The sequence below is a fragment of the Gopherus evgoodei genome, chromosome 7, assembly GCF_007399415.2.
Source record: "Gopherus evgoodei ecotype Sinaloan lineage chromosome 7, rGopEvg1_v1.p, whole genome shotgun sequence".
Classification (NCBI taxonomy): domain Eukaryota; kingdom Metazoa; phylum Chordata; order Testudines; family Testudinidae; genus Gopherus; species Gopherus evgoodei.
The window spans coordinates 116,835,840-116,851,623 of record NC_044328.1 but is presented as its reverse complement, the minus strand read 5'-3'; the positions used below and the strand labels follow the sequence as shown (position 1 = coordinate 116,851,623).

Below are 15,784 nucleotides of genomic sequence, written 5' to 3'. Positions count from 1 at the left end.
TTTTCAAGTTGGCCAAATCTGGGCAGATTTTCATGGGGATAGCAAACAGCACATCCCTGATACAAAGGCCATGCCCCTGCAAATTTCAAGTTTTTGCTCCAAAGCATGGTGACACTAGAGCTGTTCAAACAGAAGGTAATCAGAATTTATTAACATAAAAAACCCATGTATTTTTCTCAGGCCTTGTTTTTGGAAACAGACAATCCATTTTGGCTGATATTGTCAACAAACACAAAAAAATCATCCTGAGGCAGACACCAAGAATAGAAAATTTTAGTCCAAACAGTTGAAGTTTGGGCAAGTTTTAAGCAACTGAAAACAGGGTCTTATATTGGAAACTGTCAGGCAGCCTTAATAATGGACAGTGCTAACAGACCCATCCATATTATAATCTCCAAAGGCTGAAAAGTATTGGGCCTAATAATTCAGACTGAAATGCCTAGGATAGTGACATTCATTTGTGAGCTCCCTGGTACTTTTATATGTCTTGTTGTTTTGCTAGTAAGCGTTGTATATTCATATTGTTAACAAACATGCTTTGTTCAGATGACTGATTTTATGTGGCAGCTGCTTTTTATATAATGTACAGACAATGCTCATTTGAGGCAAAAGGATTGAAGGAAGGTAATGTAACCTATTCTTGTATCAGAACAAGTAATATATAGGTCAAGAAGTAAAAGTGGATTTGATGTATATCTTAGCCCACACACACACTTATCCTGGGCATTTTTGATATAAAACAACCTCACTGTGAAAATGCAAAGCAAATAGCCTCTCTGGCTTCTTCTTGCTCTCATTAAACCTGTACCATGCAGTACTTTTTATAAAGCAGTGACACACATGGCAATACAGCAGATAAGAATAAAGGACCACCAGAACTACTTCAATACATTTGGTTTACTCATCACAATTAACTCTGTGGGAATCTATGCTGCCCAAATTCTGAATCAGTATGTATTGGTAGCAGTCATTTTTCTTCATCAGGTGTGCTATTCCCTATCCCCAAAACTGCAGAACTGCCCCCATTCTTGAATACCAGTCCTGCATGGTGGGCCCTCAGAGAGAAATAGTTAAGATTTAAACTACAACCATCAATTAGTTTATAATCACTATCAGTGAAATTATATGTACCAGTTTTAAGACTCTGCAGTCAGTAGAAATGTGGCTATTTATCATAAATTTAATGGCTTTTTTATGTGCACAAATTTTTAAACACAATTTCCTAAAAATCCTGCCATGATATATTATTTAATAAGGCAGTTAAAGATCAAGAAATTACGAGTACAGTATATGATCTCTGAGCATCTAAATCCTTAATAGGAGCCCTAATTAGCCCCCAGTGCTTTTAAAACTTTTTCTAGTGGCTGTTTGTTCCACATTACATTATTCAAAAGGTGGTGATCCTACTTTATCATCTCTTTCCTTGTTTTACAAGATACCTGCAAAAGAACTAAATATTCAAAAGCAAAAAAGTAATGGAACCATGAAGAAATTTAATCTTAAACAGATGGAGGGGAGCTGTGATGCAGATTTTCCTCTGGCAGTAAATGGGAAGAGAGCCCACAGTACTCGGCTGTTAGAGACAGGCCCTGTTTTAAATGAGCAGATTAATTGGGCAAGTAATGATGTATAGAACAGCTCTGTGATAATGCAGGAACACTTGAGAATGTATTACAAAAATTCAGCCACACTTTAGCATCTATGATGTGTTCACAGGGGTGATGGGTGAATATGAGCCAAAAATAGAAGTGCAGGTCCCAGAAACTGTTCCATCTGCAAAAGGAACAACTGTGAAACTGGAATGCTTTGCCTTGGGAAAGTAAGTTTTGGTTCATTATTATTACTTTAGCTTACACGGATATAATAGTACTGTATATTAGAGTATGCTTTTTTTAAATCACTTGCTTTATTTGTAGTATAGCTATTTGCTGATTTCCTTTACATGCAAGAGATTTGTCTTACATTAACCAGCTATAAAAATGTGGATTGCTAAAGAGAAGAAAACAGACAATTTATTTGGTAAGTTGCATCTAGGTATATTCTGTTACTAAGGTTCCTTTGGCACCTGAGAGGCTCTGAAAAGTGTCACATGTTGCAATTAACATACATTTTCAGTACATATGCAATTCATATATGGGGCAGATGGGAAAGAGGAGTTGTTGACCCTTATTCATGGACTCCTGCTCAGCAGGCCAGTGCAAACAGTGTGCATGATGGGCTAGCTGGTAAACCAATAAAAAAATAAATTATGCAATCAGTGACCAAACTACTCCAGTTCCTGGGCAGAGTATTCACCCTGTGGAGAGAGAAGTCATCATATATTTAACTGATGGAGCTGATCAGATAAATGATTATCTTAATCAGGCCAATATTATACCAATATGGGGACCAAACCTGCTCCCTCTGAATTTCAGTGGGAGTTAAGCTTGGTCCCAGGGAGGCACAAAATCAAAATGACAGCAGTGTTCACTTTCCAAGAGAAGTATCAGGAACACACAACTGAGCTTTTGGTGATCAAATCAAAGAATTAAAATTAAGCTTGTGAAGTGCTTGTTGAAATGTTTTCAAGAGGGTAACCAGCTCTCACTTAGCAACATGCATAATATATCGAGATGGGTGGATGTGTGTGTGTCATCACCCTCTAGTGATTGGCCCACAGAGAGAATAAAGAACCTATTATTGTAACCAGCAATCGAACAGCCTCTTCACCTCAAGTGATACACACCTTTGTTTTTAGAGTTAATGCATCAAAGTTCTAGTCCTGATTTCCAAAGTCAGAAGGGAAGGTGGGGAGTGGCTTATCTAGAGACTGAGTCTGTTGCTTGCAGTTGGGATTCATTGCACAATATACTTAGTATATGAACAGAACTATTGCTTTGAGAGAAACAGAACTTCTACTGGTTCTACTTTTTAAAATATGAATTAATAACCCAGTAACAGGATGTAGCTTTTACTATGAGGCTCTTTTGCTTTATTCTTATTATCAGCCCAGTTCCTACTATTAGCTGGAGAAGAGCAGATGGTAAACAAATACCCAGGAAAGCCAGGAGACAAAAATCGAGTGGAGTTCTCGAAATCCCAAACTTTCAGCAGGAAGATGCTGGTCTATATGAGTGTGTGGCTGAAAACGTGAGAGGAAAGAACATGGCACGAGGGCAGCTTACATTTTATGGTAAACAGAGTGACCACTTTCCTGTTTTTTTTATTGCAGCACAAGCAATGTGTAGTAAATGTTTTGTCAGGATGTCATTGTCTTTTTATGTTTCTTAAATTATTTTATTTTGCCAGCAGTAGTGCTCAAAGAGTGCAATTTGAAATAAAATAAAATCTCTCTGAGTAGGGCATATTGATTATGACTAAGAAGTGAGGGGAAATGAAAACATGCATTGTGGAAAGGAGACTGGCATGGTAACACACAGAAAGCAATTGTAAAGCAATTTATTTACCTTTCCCTACAAATAGCTGCAAACCTAACACTCCTATGACGCATTTTGGTTGTTATGATTTGTGATTTATTATGAGAGTTGTGTGCTGCCCTTCATTAATCATTGGTAATTGCTCTTAGCTGTTTAAGGGCTCTTTTTAGAAGGAGTTTTGGTGGTAAAACTACACAGCCTGAAAACTGTTGGTGATTAACCCAGTCAGTGCCTGACCAATCCTTCCCACTCCAAAGACTGTCTGTATCTGCTCTTGTTAGAGTCAAATCACAGGTATTAATCCGAGCATGATTTAAATGTGAAAGTTCAAATGCCTGGGCCTCCTATTAAGCTTGGATTGGTGCCTCTAATCCGAATAGAAGTGTCTGCAGATACATGATCATCTGTGGGAAATTCAGCCCAAATTGTGTCAGCCTTTAGGAAACGAACTGAGCTTGCAGTTGCAAAGTTTGAGCTGGTCTAAATTACATTAGATTTACTCACTATGAATCCAAGGGGGAATCATGTTGCATTTTTTAAAGGTAAGAAAGCACTGGCTAACTGTTCATGGTTTGGGATTTATTTTCATTTTGGTTATTTTTATGGAACCTGCAGAATATACAACTGTGTGCACCCAAGCGTGCGCGCACGCGCACACACACACAGAGTTGTCCTTGCTTTACACTCCCAACAGGCTTCAAAAGTCCCTGTGGCATAGTTACCACTCAAGCTTCTTCTGGAGCACCTTGGTGTCCTCCACTGAGGGAACAGTTGTTCAAGCATGACCCAACGTTGTCTCTCCTGCACTGGTATTGAGCACAGTTATGCTTTAGAGTGCAGAGTTCTATCCGCGTGGGAGACTGGATTGAACTCGAGACCAAATCTATGTTCCCCACCAAGACAGTACATCATGTCTGCATTTCACTGCTGGCACAACCTTTGTTAGATTATAAGAAGCAAGCATAACGAATTTGGTGACCTCAGTCCAATTCCCAGTAGAAAACTGTCCACATCACAAAAGCCACAGCCACAATTGCTGTCAATTGTCATACTTATCAGCAGTCTTAGCAGAGAAGCTAAGGCTTTTATGGGATGATGGAAACTGAGCTACCCTCTTATCCCTAAAATCTGTTCCTCCAAGTCAGGGTTGAAGCACATTTCAGTGCAATGCTGAGAAGTTTGTTCTACTGCTGTCTGTGCTCCTATCTTTTCTCTGGGTAAATAGAGGAATTCAGTTTCCAGAACTGTCCATCTGTTACCAGTGACCAGTGCTAGTTCCACTTTTTATTTGAAAGATACTAAATTAAAATATTATCTTTTTTTTATCTTCACTAGTGTCATTTTGAAGCTGGCATAATCTGTCCAGTTTTCAAGGAGACTTTTTTTTTTTGGCAGCTATTTAATGTTGAAAATGTAGACTGTTTTCAAAACTTAGGCTCTGAAACTTGACCCTGAGTTTCATACAAAGGCTAAAAATTGCATCCTGAAAGCAACTTTGTATAAATACTTCATATGAACAGCTAATACTGAATTAAAGCATATTCCTTTAATCCTTTTTCTTTTTGAAGCTGGGAAATGTTATATTTTATGGAAATATAACTAAGGTTGTTACAGCTTTTCAAGTTGTTTCTAGTGGGTCAAAGGTTCACATCTTAAAAAGAGGAACACCCTAGAGTATTTGATATGGAAAATCAGACTTGTCACTTACTTGCAGCATTGTTCAGGGAAATGTTCTATCGCAATGCATGCCCTCAGAGATTAAAATCTGACTCTAACAGTGTTACTCTTTTAAACGGAGTTATCTACTTCTGTGAATAGTGGGGAAAAAAGAAAATGAAATTCGAATTTGCCTGCTTGCTGTAGATAACCCAGGCATTCCTCCTTTGTCAACCACTTTTGGTGCTTTGGAAAGTTGTCAGGAAAGGCTGACTTTTGTTGTATTTCACTCTTGTATCAATACTTATTCTTTTGTGTGACTTTTCCCTTTGCTAGCATATCAGTGACACTAAAGTTGTCTGGAATTCTCACTGCAGCAGGAAAGAATATTTAAACATGAAAGCTGTATTCTTCCATAGCGTTCTCTGTTCTGAGGCCTGGTCTACACTATGCTTTTAAACTGATTTTAGCAGCATTAAACTGATTTAACGCCACACCCATCCACACTACGAGGCCTTTTATACCAATATAAAGGGCTCTTTAAATCGGTTTCTGTACTCCCCCCAATGAGAGGAGTAGCGCTAAAATCGGTATTACCATATTAGATTAGGGTTACTGTGGGCTCAAATCTACGGTATTGGCCTCCGGGCGGTATCCCACAGTGCACCACTGTGACTGCTCTGGACAGCAATCTGAACTTGGATGCAGTGGCCAGGTAAATAGGAAAAGCCCCGCGAACTTTTGAATTAAATTTCCTGTTTGCCCAGCGTGGAGCTCTGATCAGCACGGGTGACGATGCAGTCCCAAATCCAAAAAGAGCTCCAGCATGGACCGTACAGGAGATACTGGATCTGATCGCTGTATGGGGAGACAAATCTGTTCTATCAGAGCTCCGTTACAGAAGACGAAATGCCAAAGTGTTTGAAAAAAATCTCCAGGCTACACAGTGCTGCATGACAAGCGTAACGGAAAGCCAAAGAATCAAAGGGACGCTCATGGAGGGAGGGAGGGGGTACTGAGGACTCCAGCTATCCCACAGTCCACAGCAGTCTCCGAAAACTATTTGCATTCTTGGCTGAGCTGCCAGTTCCTGTAGGTTCAAACACATTGTCCAGCGTGGTTCAGGGAATAGCTCGTCAATTTACTGCCTCCCCCCACCACGTGAAAGAAAAGGGAAATAAATCGTTTCTTGACTTTTTTCAATGTCACCCTATGTCTACTGAATGTTGGTGGTAGACGCGATGCTGCAGCAGTGAAGAGCAGTATCCACTCCTCTTCCCTCCCTGGTGGCAGACGGTACAATATGACTGCTATCCGTCATCACCATCATCCTGTGAGTGCTCCTGGCTGGCCTCAGGTGAGGCTGGCCGGGGGCGCCTGGGTAAAAATAGGAATGATTCCTGGTCATTCCCAGTAGATGGTACAGAACAGCTGGTAACCGTCCTCATCATAGCAACTGGGGGCTGAGCTCCATCAGCCCCCTCCCTTTCTTGTGTAAAGAAAAGATTCTGTACTGCCTGGACTATCATAGCAGCGGGATGCTGGGCTCCTCTCCCCTGCACCGCTTACTGTCCTGCCTGGACTATCATCGCACTGGGAGGCTGCCTCCCCCTCATTTTATCTCACTAACAAGTCGCTGTTTCTTATTCCTGCATTCTTTATAACTTCGGGACACAAACTGGGGGGACACTGCCATGATAGCCCAGGAAGGTTGGGGAAGGAGGGAAGCAACGGGTGGGGTTGTTGCAGGGGCACCCCCCGTGAATGGCATGTAGCTCATCATTTCTGCTGGATCTGACACAGAGCAGCTGTGCTCTTGGATACACTGGTTCTCTAGTACACTTGCCCCATATTTTAGGCAGGACTGACTCTATTTTTAGAAGCCATGAAGGAGGGATTGACTCGGGGAGTCATTCCCAGTTTTGCCTTTGCGTCCCCGGCCGACCTCAGCCAGGGGCACCCATGATAGCAGCAGACAGTACAGAACGACAGATAACCGTCATCTTACTGCCAATTTACAATGGTAGCAGACGGTACAGAACGACTGATAATCATGCAAAAGCAAATGAATGCTGCTGTGTAGCGCTGCAGTAACGCCTCTGTTAGCAGCATCCAGTACACATACGGTGACAGTAAAATATAAAAGCTGAATGGGCTCCAGGGTTGCTGTGCTATGGCGTCTGCTAGGGCAATCCAGGGAAAAAGAGCGTGAAATGATTGTCTGCCGTTGTTTTCCCGGAGGAAGGAATGAGTGACGACATTTACCCAGAACCACCCGTGACAATGATTTTTGCCCCATCAGGCACTGGGATTCAACCCAGAATTCCAAGGGGCGAGGGAGACTGCTACAGAATAGCTACCCACAGTGCAACGCTCCGGAAATTGACGCTAGCCTCGGACCATGGACGCACACCGCCGAATTAATGTGCTTAGTGTGGCCGCGTGCACTCGACTTTATACAATATGTTTCACAAAAACGGTTTATGTAAAATTGGAATAATCCCGTAGTGTAGATGTACCCTGAGACACTAAAATATGTTGTGTTGTTCTTTTCCAAAGGCATGATTCCTGTTATCCAGCTGTCCTATTTCATTATTAGAAAATGTATCAAATTAATATAATTATAAATACTTGTATTTCTCAACCAAAAGTACATGGCAAACCCTGACTTGAACATTGTTTTCCTTGTTATTTTACCATAAGACGCTATCATAACACACACAATGCCTAACAGATGTTTTATGTCTGAGATTAACTCTTTAATACTAGTGAATTAAGTTTGGAAATGTACCTCTCTCTTTTTTTAGCCCTTATGTATTGCTTATCCATACAACACCATAGTAGTCACAGGTATGTTGTATGGTATACCTGGCTTTGCAATCTGCTCCCTATTGAGCTGGAAAAAAATGAGCTTTCGTAACAAGATCTAGTTTGAACCTCTGCTGCTGAAGAAGGTATGCAAATTCCCTCTGCAGTGCAGTGAGCCTTCAAACTTGAGCCTGTTACCAGATCCAGGGCTCCCAGATGGTAGGAATGCATTATTGCCACATGATTTGGACTGGCTCCTGAGCTTCTGCTTTCTCATTGAACTGATTGAACTTGGAAGTAAGGTTCCTCAGAAGTCAGAGCAATATGTTTTGATCCAACACATTTCTGAAGTATCCACTTTAACCTGACTTCTATTTTTAATCTGACTGCTCGAAAATTTTAAACTTGATAACTTTACATGAAGCAAAGATTTATATCTTACGCAGAGGTAAAAACCCAACACTTTTAGGGTTTTCCAAGATGACTCTTCTGAGCTAATTCTGAGAGAGAGCTGCTTTTCCTTTCACCAAACTGGCATCAAGATAATTTTTTTATTTATTTTTTTTTATTATTTGCCATGGCTCCTGGGAGCCAAGGTCCTGAGCCAGGACCACATTGTGCTAACACAGAACAAAAAGACAGTCTCTGTCCCAAAGAGCTTACAGACTAAATATAAAACAGGAGGCAGCGAGTGGACACAGACTGATGGGAGAACACAAAAAACCAATGGTGTTGCCTTTTCAGCTACCGTGATTAAAAACATTCCTAGGAAAAATGGGCCAATTACATTCCTGCTATAATTGTACTGAAATCAGTTAACCTAATTCTCTGCTGTCTTGCACTTAGTGGGAGCAAAATGCTACCACATCATAGCATTTTATACTCATTTTACATTCCTGTTGTAGAAGTGTAAATGACTAGAACTGGGCATAATTTTTTAGCTGAAACTATTTTCAACAAAAAACACTATTCGATGACACTGAAATGTGCCCCAAGTTTGTGCCAATTTTGACAAATTGGGTCAAAAAAACAAAAAAAAAATATGAAAAAGTCAGTGTTTTGTTTTTACATTTCTTAAAAGAAATGTTTTGAATTTTTTATTCAAAATAACTTTTTGTTTTAGAATGTCCTTTGGTGGTATTTTTTAAAAAGTTAAAAACTGCTTAAAAAAACAAAACAATATTTTTCTATTTGCTAAAGATTTCAGTTTTGCATTGAGCAATTTTTTTTTTAATTTTAGAATTGCCAGCAAACTTAAAAATCAGTTATTAGCAAGCTCTATGAATGACAGAAGTCTAAGTATGTTACACCAATGCTATTACCTTTGGTGGATACAGATAATAGTGCTGGTTTAATATACTTAGACTTCCACCTCACATGACATTCTGATTAAAAAACTAGACACAGCTCCAGTTGAGGCTTCACTGTTGCTGAGTAGAGAAGAACAATAACTTCCCATGTTTTTGATATGACTCTCCTATTAATACACTGAAGCTTGAGGTTTCTCATTTTTGGCACAGCATCACATTGTTGGCTCACATTCAAGTTGTGATCCACTGTAACCCCCAGATCTTTTTCTACAGTACTATCATTTAGCGAATTATTCCCCATTTTGTATTTCTGACCAGTTCTCCACGTTATCAAGGTCATTTTGAATTCTAATCCTATCTTCCATGCAATCCTGCCCACTTGGTGCCACCCACAAATTTTGTAAGCATACTCTTCACTCCATTACCCAAGTCATTAATGTATATACTGAGGAGTACAGCACCCTGGACAAAACTTTGAGGAAACCTACAGTAAACTACTCTTTGAGTCTTTGATTCAAGGAGCTGAATCTATTTAGCTTAACAAAGGTAAGGTTGGGAGTGAGTATCAAATATTTATAATTACCTACAAATATTTGATAATGGGCTCTTCAGTCTATCGGACAAAGGTATTGCACAATCCGATGTCTGGAAGTTGAGGTTAGACAATTTCCGACTAGTAATAAGGTGTAATATTTTAACAGTGAGGGTAATTAACCATTGGAACAATTTACTCAGAGTCATGGTGGATGCTTTATCACTGGCAATCTTAATATGAAGATTGAATGTTTTTGAAAATCAGATACTCTAGTTCAAAGGGAAGTATTTGGGGGAAGTTCTATGGCCTATGTTATGCCAGAGGTCAGATTAGGTATCACAGTGGTCACTTCTGGCCTTGCAATCTATGAAGCTATGACTATTCAAGGTGCAAAACACGTTTTCATCTCTGAATTTTACTTCCACACTGTGATGTAGTCCTGAATGGACAACTGCGAGGATGTCCCCACCAGTATGACCTCAGATGCATGTTGTGCGGTGGACACCATTTTGCTCTGCATCCTCCATGTAGTTTGAGGTCGCGTTTTGTGGAGGACACCATTTTGAGAACAAAATGTCATCCTCCACATGGCAGACATCCCAGTAAGCTGTTCGAGTGTGAACTGGCCCCACTACAGTGCTGCATGCCAGCTGAGCAAATGCACTTAGCTTTGCCATGCACCCTTTTACAAGTCCCATGTAAAACAAGTTACATGATGTCTTTAAAAGGCCTTTTGCAAGTGAAATAAATTTTCAAAAGTGTCATTTCCGATTTTTAAAAAGTGATGTAAGCACTGGAGCACCTAAACCTTATTGACTTTTAATGAGACCACGTGTTTTTTGAAAATTTTACCCCAAAGTGACTTAAGAGCCTAAATCCCATTTTCAAAAGTGAATTAGGCATTTCAGAGCCTAAAGTCAATGGCTAGAGTGGATAGTGCTTGCCAGTCAGCTACAGTGGGAACCACATTGACACGTACTCACAGAAGAAAGAACAGTTACCCTACAGTGGTTCTTTGAGATTATAACAGGGTGGCTTACCTCATGGGCTGGAGAGGCTGGGGATAAGCCAACCTCCATTACAGAATGATCTCCACTTGAGAGGAATCAGGTAATTCCAGTACAAAAAGGAGCAGGAGGTTGCAGTGAAGGTGGGAACCCTAGGAAACTCTGGCTATATTTGTACACACTGCAGGGAACAGCAAGTCCCTGAGTCAGCAGGGGAAAGCTCAAGAAGCAGGAGACAGTGCAGAAAGCTCTTGAAGCAAAGAGGCCTGAGAGAGACCCTGTTCAAGCTGGGGAGGGACTGCAAAGGCCCAGCTGGGAAGACCTGTGAAGGAGGACAATTTCTAGGCAGGAGATGCTGCAGGAGAAGCAGAAAAGCAGTCCCTCAGGGAACTGGGTTTGTCCCAGCTGAAAGTGGGATGAAGACTGTATGTGAGTTTGTGGTCTTATGTTTGAAAGTGTTATTTTGATACTGAACTGGGTTTGAGGCCCAGAGGGCCAGTATGCACCTGAGAACTCAATAAATAAGATCCTAGGAGGGGATTGTTTGAACTACCTTTAAATTGAGTTTTTAAAGGCTCTCGAAGAGAGTAGGAAGCTGAGGCAGGGTGCTGTAGAGTGACCTTTGGCCACTGGCGGGTGCTTGGGTTACAGAGATTGTTGTCAGTGCAGATCCCAGGATCACCCTCCATCCCACTTTTCAGTGTTCTCAGTGACATGGGCTTTGGATTGTGAGGGATCTGAGGGCCCTGCATCACCCTTTATGCCCTCATATGGGAGCGCTGGGAGGCTTGGGCATAGAGGTCACCCTGATGATAAAAAGACTCCAAATTCCTATAATGGAATCCATGCTAATGACATCATGAATAACCACACTTATTGTAGGGTAAGAAACTGTTCTTTATAGACTGCCCCTTTCTCAAGGAACTTACAAATGAAAGTCATGATCCTGCAAACCCTTAGGCATATCCTTTACTTAAGCACATATGTAGACCTATTAGCATCAATGTGAATAAAGTGAAGTTAATTTAAGTAAATGCTTGCAAGTTTGGGGGTGTGAATGTGCATGACAGACAAAGGGAGTCTTAAGCTATGTCTATGGTAGAGACCTCACAGTGGCATAGCTGTACTGATGCCGTTGTGCTGCTGTAAGATGTCCCATTTTAGCCACTCTATGCCGATGGGAGAGAGCTCTCCCATTGACATAATTAAACTGTCCCTAATGAGCGACAGTAGCTATGCTAGTGGGAGAGCGTCTCCCACCAACATAACGCTGTTCACTCCAGCTCTTCTGTCGCTATAACTTACATTGCTTAGAGGAGTGGGTTTTTTTCACACCCCGAGGGACAAAAGTTATACGGACAAAAGTGCTAGTGTAGACATAGCCTTACTATCCTAATTATACAGATGGGGACCTGAGGAGCAGAGAGATTAATTGATTTGCCCAATGTCGTTCAGAAAGTTGGTGGCAAAACTGGGAAGTGACCCCAACTCTCCTGAGTGCCAGTATAGTTCCTTAATCCCAAAACCATCCTTCCTGTCTGAGTTTCTTGACTCTGCTGTCAAACTGGCTACAGCGATGGAGGCTGAGTTTTGGAAACCTTAAAAAAAGAAAGCATATAAAGTATTCAAATGTCTAAACAAAATAGGGCACTACTAACCAAATAGTAACAGAAATTCCAATAGAGAATACTTTCTACAAACTCCTTTATTTCTATATAATATCTATTTCTATAGTACATGAGCACACCAAACAAATCTTTTAAACAAGAAAACCGGGTCAGGCTGAAGGGACATTCAAGGAGTTGTTGAGTTTATATCTCCCTTGAGATAGTGTTCCCTGCAGAGCACTTCACTGATAAACAATGATGGGGTAAAACATTAAGGTAGGCATCATGATTTCTAAAAATAGAGTAGAAAAGAAACAGCACTCTTCTGTAATGAATTGCATTTATTTATTTATTTATTTTGTAATAAATTCTTAATTGGGACGGTCCATTCAGCGTAAATAACCTTCCAATTCAGGCCCTGATCCTGCAAAGAATTATGTGAATGCTTTTCTTTACACACATGAGAAATCCTATTGTAATCTGAAGGCCTGATTCTCATTTATGCTAAGGCCACTTTATACCATTCTGGCAACGTTAAGCAGCCTTAAATGTAAATGATACTATTCCTGTTTCTAGGTCTCTTTTACACTGCCAGAGAGGTGTACTGAGAACCAGGTTCAATAAGTCTTTATAGGGCTGGGACTTGAAATCACAGGGTATTTTTTTTAAGTCCAAAAAGACTTGAGGTGAACTAAAATACTGTTCAGCTAAAATACAATGAAATCAGTATGATACTTAGTATAGTTTATTAGTTAAAAATAAGTTTGACTGATGATCATAAGGCCTTCCAACTTCCCACAGTCTCTTGCAGTATCTGCAGTCTGGTGCATAAGTGAGTGAATAGCAAAAACTTCAAGCATACTGCTTCCCTTTATAAATGTCTACCGAGTCTGTAACACATGATCATCAGATCCATTACAAAAGGCAAAAAAAGAAAATACATAATTGTACAAAATGTTTTATGAAACAGGAAATAGGCTGGTATAACTAGGCAACATAATGTCAAATTAAATTCAACATAGATAAATGTAGTGTAAGGCACATTGGAAAGACCAATTTAAATAGTTGTTTTTAACTGTTCTTTTGTTAACTCCTTCAAGTTCTTCTTCTTCTACTTCTGTGATATTATAGTATTGAACAAATGCCCCAGTCAGGATTGCTCTGCTGCTGTACAAAGAGAGAAAAGACAATCCCTTCCCAGAATGAGTTACTTTCTCCTGACACAAACAGGTGAAGGGTAGGATGATGAGGATGCAGCATTCAAGCCAATAAACCTGCCGAAGTTGCACAGCTTTGTTAGATGAATGGATTATCATTTGTTTTTTATTGAGAGTAGAGAAAAGGAAACAGCTTGTCACCTGCCTCCACATGGTCATTAAGAATTCTAACAGATTAGGGATGTATGAATTAGTCAGACTACGTTCTTCTCTCTCCCAATATAACATGTGTGCATAATTGTCCCTCACAGGGGGCAAACATCATTCTCTGTTAAATGCTTCAGAACAAAAAAATGCTGTATTGTTAATTATTTTGTTCAACTGTTTTAGTTAACCCTAGTGTTTGGCTCTCTGGTCTGCTTCCCAGGTTCACTTTCAGCGTCTTCATAAAGGATAGATACAACAATAGGCAGTCTTCTAGCCCTTCAATAGAGTATCTGCTGTTAATGATGAATTACACAGCCTGAGCCAGGTCCTCTGCTGCTATAAATTGCCTTAGCTCCACTGAAGTCTATATACAGCAATTGTGAATCTAACAATATATATATTAGTTGCTCTTTTGCTCCAGACACATCTTTGCTAGTTTTGTCTATTTCATCTTCAAACTTGCTTTTAACCTTTTTAGTGCAGGATTTCGGGTCCAGCCTTAGCTGCATCTCCTTTTTGGCACTTGCAATTTGGGCATTAATTGCAACACAGCTTAGGCTATTTAGACATATAAGTGCCAGACTATATTTGCACTTATTTGGGTTAGAGTGGCCAGGTGCCTGGATTTTGACCAGAAAGTCTGGTCCAAAAGGGGACCTGAAAGTGTCTGGTCAGCTCTACTGCCAGAACACCCAGAGTCCAGTTACCGTGGATGGCGGAGGCAGAGTGGTGCTGGGTCATCACCTACTCCAGCCCCTACTGTGCCAGGGCCTCCTTCTACCTGTGTCAGGCAGCTGCAGCTCCCAACTCTGGCAAAGCAGGCAAGTCCCTTCTGACCTGGACAGGGTGTAGGGGGGACAAAGTGAGTGAGGGGAAGGAGGGGGAAAGAGGCCTGGATAGGAGTGGAGCCTTGGGAGATGAGTCCGGGCAGGGACAGGGCCTTGGAGGAAGAGGCGGGGCAGGGGTGAGGCCTCAGGGGGAAGAGGCAGGGCAAGGGAGGTTCTCGTACTCCTACTGCAGTGTCCAGTTTTTAAATATTACCAAATTGGCAACCCTAATCTGAGTATAGTTACTCACTTAGCTGTCTAAATGCCCTAAACTATGCCTTTAAACCTCTGAATGTGGTCAAAGGTGAGCAGGGCTTTGGAAATGTGTCCCTTAATCTCCACTTTACATTGTACCTGCCAGAGACTGAGATTCCATCACTTGAGATGGATTTCTTTTCTTTAAAGAATACTCGTATCCATCCATTCAACCATTTTTGTATGTTTTTCTTGCCTTTTTTTCCTTTCTCTCATAGATGTGACATATCCCAATTTCTTGACGTTAATATAATTCTTAAATTAGCTTCCATGCTGGTTTTGTGATTTCTAATGGCCTAGCTTTTCCCTTCAGGAGTTTTCAGGGGTCTGGAAGAAGCTCAACTAACAAAGGAGCAATTTTTTCAATATAGCTGCTTTTAAACTGTTGCCAGCACAGCCATGTCAGTCACAAATTGCACCTCTTCACACCCCAGTCCTATCGAGCTATGGCGTTAAAAGTTTGTAGTGCACACCTGGCCTTACACCCTTATTCTGTTTTTTTTTAATTAGCCTGCTTGAAGCTTTGTATCACCTTACTGTTTCTTTGTATGACCCCCAATGGGAGGATGTCAAAATTTCATTATATTATGGCAGCTGGTGCTGGTGGCTCAAACACACCTATTTCATGAACCAGCCCTGGTGTTTTACATAAGAATAAATTAGGAGAATGTCTTGTATTCTCTAGAACAAGTGGTTCAATGGAGAGTTTGACCTAATTAGTCAACTTTCAACTAAGAACTCTAGCTCAGGAACCAATCCATGCAACAAACCTCGATGCCAACTCTGCCCACATATCTACACCAGCGACACCATCACAGGACCTAACCAGATCAGCCACACCATCACCGGTTCATTCACCTGCACGTCCACCAATGTAATATACGCCATCATATACCAGCAATGCCCCTCTGGTATGTACATCGGCCAAACTGGACAGTCGCTACAGAAAAGGATAAACGGACACAAATCAGATATTAGGAATGGCAATATACAAAAACC

The 15,784-nt window shown here is 40.8% G+C and overlaps 1 protein-coding gene across 7 annotated transcripts in view; it reads left to right on the top strand.

Moving 5' to 3' along the window:
- The window catches only part of CNTN4 (contactin 4), a 643,980-nt gene that overhangs the window by 512,517 nt on the left and 115,679 nt on the right, over nt 1-15,784 (top strand). For all 7 annotated transcript variants that reach the window (XM_030569637.1, XM_030569641.1, XM_030569640.1 and 4 more), the window contains 2 exons: nt 1,717-1,819; nt 2,988-3,172. In XM_030569637.1, the coding sequence (XP_030425497.1) occupies nt 1,717-1,819; nt 2,988-3,172 (288 nt within the window). The remainder of the gene's footprint in view (nt 1-1,716; nt 1,820-2,987; nt 3,173-15,784) is intronic.